We start from the raw sequence: 7,374 nt of genomic DNA, 5'->3' as shown, positions 1-7,374 counted from the left end.
TTATTTTGTTATTAACCTTGCAAAAGAAAACTTTCATTCCTATTGTTAATTAGTGGATTCGAATTTCGTACAAATAAAATGAATACATAAAAAATTAACTGCACTTTTTTAACCTAAAATAGTCAAATGAGCACTAAGCTTTACAATATTCCAGTGCGTTATTGTGTTTCAGTGTGTTATGTCTTCCAGTGTGTTATTTTACAATTTTTTGCGACCTTACCCAGATACTGTTTTTTTTTAAATAATTTTTGATGTTGCATTTTTGACTAATTTTGAAAAAAGTTAAAAAAACATGATACCTAACTAAAAATGGTTCACTTTTCCATATGGGGGGTTAAAATTATCGTAAATAGACACTTCTATCACATCCTAATGAGAATACGTCGAATTAAAAATAACTCCGTATGTAGCGATGTATCGACTCATAAATAGGAAAGCAAGTTTCGTTAGGTAGCATCTAATACCCGAATAACGAGCCATAGAAGCCCCGCAGGCAAGTAAATAGGTAGTTACGGGAGCTTCAAAATATTTTGGTAAATATTTATCAATATACGATTAAGTATTTAGACGATAAAGGGAATTCGTTCCTTCTATACCTACATATATTTATTTTTTATTAACGCTATCATAAATATCATAATGTTTATCAGTTACTACACAGGAAATAAAACAAATAAAATTCGCGTTAGTAAGATAAATATCGTATCATAGTAGGGCTCCGCTCTAGCTCCGATTGATGGTGTCATCGAGATCAATCTCCATCCTAATTGTATAGAATCTCGCAGTTGTCTTCCGAAATTTCAAGGCAGGGTTTTAATTAATGGAATAAAACAAGCTTTTCTTAATATAGAATAAGTATATTGAATAATTAAATAATGTTACTTCAATAAAAGACTTATTACAATAATGTGTAATCGTAAAAGTAATCAAAATGATCTAGAGGTCAAAAATATTTCGAGTTTGAGTTGAAACATACATTTTATAATAGTGGGGATGTATTGCAAATAGGTAGAATACCGAATTATGAAAAACGCGTGGGTTTCGAGGAGCGCGGGCGCCGCCACTTGCCATCACGAAGCGTTACATAGCGCGACCGCGACCCGCTGTACCAGGCCTCGCGGGCCCAAACCCGAGTCTCAGGAGTCGTGCAAAAACAGTCTATCATTTAACTATCAATATTAACTACATTTTTATAATTACAACCATTTGCGACAACGGAGCAAAATGTCTAGTGCTATAGATATAATATTTTTAAATATAAACATGGGCACTTCTATTTATAATGCAGGATGTCATTCAACAAACTGAGGACTTCACAAAAAAATACGAGTAATAAACACGGATGAATGGAAGAAGGTATTTAATGTTGTTTTCAGACATCCTGGACATTAAATTTTAATAGACTCCACATTTGACAACTTCACAAAGTGTTTGTCAGTCTTACGTCCTGCAAGTCGACGGCGGACAGGTGAACAGACGACGGCGAGGGGCCATTGGCATACCTACACTAAATAATGCCAACAAATCATGCATCTTGCAACTGTGAGCATAAATATGTATCTTATATCAAAGAATTTAAATTATGATAAGGATAACAATTACTTCACTGTACTAATGTGTATTCCAAATGACAACAAATATGTATGCGATATGAAAACTAAAAAAAAAAAAACAATATATAATTTTATTACGTACACTAATAAGTAGCCACTCGAACTGTAATGGTTACATACTTTAATAGGCGGAGACACCACACTTACAAAGTGTATAATTAAACTACAAATCCTGATGTATAAAACAATTATGCATCGTCGATTTGGACTAACAGACTTTCTAAACTGTATAATCGTCAACAACTACCCGACTGTGATGTGACGTAGTATTCAACATGCATTGCCATGAGTATTAAGGGACAGGACAACTAATATTCCGCTAAACACGATCAAATAATCAATAAACTCGTTACATTCCTTATCCGAACGCGCGGCTTACTCTAGTGCCATTATTATAGCCGCGGCGAGGGTTTAATACAAAGGACTCATACGTTATATCGACCCCAGCATACAAATTCGATTGGCTCCCGAGTCTGTGTGCTAGGGCGATTTCCACTACAAAACGGAAGAGAGTAAGACGTTGAAAGTATTTGCTCTATTATGATCCATCAGGCACTCGCGGCTTTAAGCCATGGAACAATTTTACTATTATAATGAAAACTTTTTGTTCTATCGCTGTATGTCCAATCCACTTTAGTATGCGCCCACAAGTTCAAATTGAGCTTTCTTCTCGCTTGTTTTATTAATCTCGACGTTGATATTCTGGATATCCTTATTGAATTGAATATGTTGTAAAAGAAATAGTTAATTGTAATGAATTTTATGTCAGAGGATTCTCGATAACGAGGGTAACAAATACGAAGTGACATAACAGATGTTAATTTTTTTTCGAAATTATGGAAAAAAACAACTGATATGTAACATTAAAAACCAGCAAAGAAAAAAAAACGCGCCAATACGAAACGCCCGGACAGTGAGCGTATTACTAGTTACCAACTATGAACATGCATTAAACGACTAATTAAAATATGCTCATACTAACGCGTATATTTACGAAATTAACGATATATTTTTCTTTTTTTTTATATGCTTCAAAGTGTAAAAATAGTTTTTTGAGACAAAATGTCTAAGCACTCTTATATGGAAAAAGAAAATTATCAAATCTCCAAGAAAATTACACCAGATAAAGTTAATAATGCCCAAAGAGTGCAATATAGTTAATTATTCTGCAATATTGAATATAAATATATTATGTAAGTATATTTATGATTTTATAGGAAGATGACGCAAAACAAAGTCTACGCTCTTTCAGATTCGCAAATAAATTATGGACGGCGAGTTATTATTATGACAAATATAAATCCGAAAGATAATGAACACTTTCTTCGTAAGTTAGTTATGTATAAGAATTGTGGCTGATGTGGTCACGCAGGTATAGTCTTCGTGTCATACCTCTACAGATGTGCAAGTTGCGGAACGTTTCCAAAAAGTTGCAAAAGTTCTCGGAAATATCTGGAAATTTTCAGAAGAAATATAGGAAACTGAAATTTAAGACACGGAAAGTTTTCATTCCTATACAAAATTGTAAGAAGTTTCCGAAATTTTCCCATATGAAAAATTCCGCAATTCTGGAAAGTTTCCTTTGGCACATCAGTAGTCATACCTCATGCTTAAGGGTCTTAAAACACGTTCTGCTACATAGTTTCCTTTTCGATACATACAAAAAAGTCATTGTGACTAAGTACCACCTGAAATCATTCTTAAATACCCTCTCCCCGAGGGACCAAGCGGCAGGGTACCTTAAGAGCAGAAGACCTTATCTCCGCGAGACGCACAAAAAAAAGTGCATTTAAAATTCAAAAATTGCAAACTACCGCGATAAATGTTGTAAATTATATAGATACCCAAATACTGTAATTCCAGAATCTGCTGAAATCATCAACCGATTTTTCCAATATATAATTATTATTTTAAGTCCCTTATAGCATTTTCAAATGAGTTTCAAATGTAATTTTATACTAACTAGCATTCTAAAAATTTACTATCTACCGAATGCTGAAGACATCCACGCTTTTATGAATGCACATAAACATCTAATTTTATAAAGATATTAAACTAAAACTACACAACGCGAGGCCGGCAACAAACTTATCATTCCAATGTCAGACCACATCCACAACACGGCGACCGCAGCGAGCTCTGCAACTGACAGAGCGGCACGACCTAACAGTATAATCATTCTTCAACGGATTATCTAAATATTAGTGATGTATGGCATACATATTCATACATGAGCGAGTAATGACATTTGCAGTAAATGATGTGATATGATTCTATTTTTTAACAGTCTATTATCTTTCAAAGGACGAGTGAGACAAGCAGTCACTTTTGGCGGCAGGCATAGGCTTATATAAAATCGGGGCACATGACATTTCATTTCAGAATTATTTGTGTCAAATGTATCGACGTCGCCTAATTTGATAGATTTCAGACGAGGTTTGCCTTGTAATGGATAAGCCCGCGCGTTCGACTGATGTCAAGGCACAATGGACGTTGGCTCGAACGTCGTATAAATTAGGCACGATTACTGATCTCCCTGAGCTTTGTGAGCGGGCCACGTATCCCGCATTAATTCAGCTATTGGAGCAGGCATCTAATCTGCAACTCTACACCACCTATGCATTCTGTTTGACTTGCGCTGAAATAGCAACACGCTCGCTTTTCATACATATCATCTATCACGAAATTGCACACAACATATAAATAAAAAACGTCCAACATTTAAATATGTATAAATACATCGTAATTAGATTGCAAAATATTAAATACCTACGTGCGGGCACACCTTACAATAGGAACGCTAACGTGATAAGTACATAAATTACGATCATTTATAAAATACGTGTATAAAAATGATATTTTAAATATTGCTTTTTAAAATTTGGAAGATCTTAGACAAGTTATATTATTTTTATTTTATTTTGTTTAGTAGACTGTGTAGCCGTTCTGATTCCTACGTTATCGTGTTATTAATAAATGTCTAGCGTATTAAGTTTATTCATATATATTTTGATGTCCATCCAACATCGGAATGATAGTGGAGCTCAAGTCAGGTTGAATTTGTATACCTATTTGTTGCCAGCGCGTTAGTCCTAAACATTATATATTTCAAAGGCTCTCAAGACGCTACTCTGCATTATAATATAATATTAATATGTGTAAATAAAGTTATTATAACCGTTTGCACGTCTACCTTATCTCATCAAGACGCTATTCGTAACATCCATGAAACTGCAAATTTCGACAAGAGAGTATCAAAAATAGTGAATCGACGGCCGTCATCTACTTCTGTCTAATATTTTGTAGTCTAATGACACTATTAGGTCACTTGAAACATCTTAAGCCAATTATCGAATATAGTATGGACTATTGTTATTAATTTTGAATTCTTAACATTTCGTCAATATAATTCCAAAATACATTGTTAAATACACAATAATTATAACTGCGACGACACATGTCAAAATAAATAAAACTAATGCTTATGTAATATTATAACCATATTGATTGACGTTGCTTCAATAACGTCCTGAATCCATAGTATTTTATTTAAAGTACAAATAATTAATTACGCTAAATCAAGTAAAGAGCGACGACATTCACTTTCTTTACAGTTACTCACACACGTTACGGAGATCTTCACAACAGAAGGCCACTGCAACTGCACTGAGGCAGTGGCCCGACCAGGCTCGGCGGGGAACTCTCCTAGCACTGCACACGCGATTGACAACACACTGCTGATCACATTTCTACTACTGGTTAACATCCAATTTGTGCGAAATTCAAACATTGTAAAGGAATATCTTTGCTTAAGAGTCGATGGAAGTTACCCACCGGGCCGTTAGATTTATCTAAAAGACAAAATGTTAATCAAACTGCAGTTGTGATGCAAACTAAGACGAATAAATAAAAATAGAAGAAGAAAGCGAAGCTTCTGCTTTTGATTAACATTTCTAGTGGTAAATTATTCATTTAATGCCTTTCGCGAATAGAATATGTGAGGAGATGAAACATAAGCGGAAGGCACTAAACCTAACCTTCTTCTTAGACTATTTAAAAAAAGAAACTAAATGAGCTAGGCGTTGAAGCTTCACTGGTTCACCAATGATATTTCCTCAAAACCATTGACTAGTTCACAGTTCAGTTAATCAAGACTATCATTAATGTTAAAATACACAAGGAAATCGAAGAGAAAGCAATATTGTATAAAACAGTGCGATGTATAAATAAATTAAAATATTCACATGAATAATTGAAAATACCACAAAATTGAGATGTCAATGCCTTAAATTGCACAATAAATAAATATTACATTCGTATTCGTAATTATTATACCAAACGAAATGTTGCTAAACTCCTTCTTTGATGGCGTCGACGCGAAGGCGCACCATTTCGCCGCATGCAGTGCCATCTTCCGACAACAACCGAATCTCAGACTATTTAATGCACAACCTAGAAATGAGCTTGAATTCATCTCATCGTGTAATATCAACCTTGAGTAGAACAAATGAAACGAAAAAGTATTCACGCGACATCATCAAAATTATTTACAAACTGAGGTCTAGTTTCGACTGCATAGCAATGGATATCCCTCATACACACAAGTCTACAGTTCCATGCGCGCTATCATTGCAGGCTTGTTATGCCGAATTTAAGCATATACGAGGATAAGAAATGAGGGAGTTAGCAACATTTTAGTGATTATGAATAAATCTGTTTTCTGAGATCGAATACCCTCAATAAGTGTAATTACTCTACTAACAGAGGTTATGCCTCGAATTGAGTCGAAAATGCAGTGTATTATTTGTAATGGAGATGTGTAAATTACGATAAGAGCGCACGAAACACGCTCGTTAAAAATGGAAATAAAACTACCGTCTCAAACCGTAGTCATCATGGTAATAAAAAAAAATCACACTATCGTTTAATAATCTAACTTGCACATAATAAAATACACTACAGTTTCGATTACAAAGTGCCAATTACTGTCATAATTTTTAGGTTGTCAAGCTCACAATAGGTTGGTAACGACTCTATTACAAATAACACAGGGTGTAGTACAGTTAGAGTGTGTGCAGCTGATAGAGGAGCCGGTATCGCGGCCATCGCCTGTATTGTGACAGTTTGCGCGCGGTATACCGCACCATACAAACTATCGCCTGCCGACGTCATTTGCCGTTCGTCTGGAGCGCGGCGTTCAATTGCGTCCAAAGATCCTTCTTGCATGATTTTGATCTGGAAATTGGTTCAGTTTTGCATTCTCTCCTGCAGTACAGTGATACAAATGAGTATGTATGTATCCTTCATAGAACAGGTATAAATAATCTAACATTAAAATAAAATGGTTAAAACGTTTCTAAAAACAACTACTTTGAGATCTAAATTATTCTTGTATCGAGTAAGTATGTAAAAATAATATCACTAAATCCATGGCGTCTAAAAATCAAAATTTAATCAATTTCATTCGTTCGTTTCCTTTAATACTACAGCTCACTCCTAGCTCACGTAGTACCCACAGCAACACAAGCGCAGGGGCACGTGGTTGCTATTTTTGTGGTATTTTTAGTAACCATCCACTATCAAAGATGTCAGTAATATCTACTCTCCGGATAAGGAATAGATTGGATGACAGCGATTGAAGCACTTCACGCACTAGATCCGCCGCGACCACGATCAGATTAACTATAGAAGTCAGTTGGCCGTTGCGACCGAAGTGCGCGACGTTCAAATGGTTTCTTTGGTTAATGTGGTCGTCGCAGCC

At 35.1% G+C, this 7,374-nt stretch overlaps 1 protein-coding gene across 4 annotated transcripts in view; it reads right to left on the bottom strand.

Annotated features, from left to right (window-relative positions):
• Window positions 1-836: 836 nt before the first annotated feature.
• The window catches only part of LOC141427455 (zinc finger SWIM domain-containing protein 8 homolog), a 29,085-nt gene continuing 22,547 nt past the window's right edge, over window positions 837-7,374 (bottom strand). For 3 of the 4 annotated variants that reach the window (XM_074086937.1, XM_074086940.1, XM_074086938.1), the window contains one exon: window positions 837-6,878. In XM_074086937.1, coding sequence (XP_073943038.1) covers window positions 6,782-6,878 — 97 coding nt within the window. In that variant the 3' untranslated portion in view covers window positions 837-6,781. The remainder of the gene's footprint in view (window positions 6,879-7,374) is intronic. The other variant, XM_074086939.1, reaches the window with a different exon arrangement.

Source organism: Choristoneura fumiferana, chromosome 4 (assembly GCF_025370935.1).
Source record: "Choristoneura fumiferana chromosome 4, NRCan_CFum_1, whole genome shotgun sequence".
In the NCBI taxonomy this organism is placed as follows: domain Eukaryota; kingdom Metazoa; phylum Arthropoda; class Insecta; order Lepidoptera; family Tortricidae; genus Choristoneura; species Choristoneura fumiferana.
This window is presented reverse-complemented; position numbering and strand designations above follow the sequence as displayed.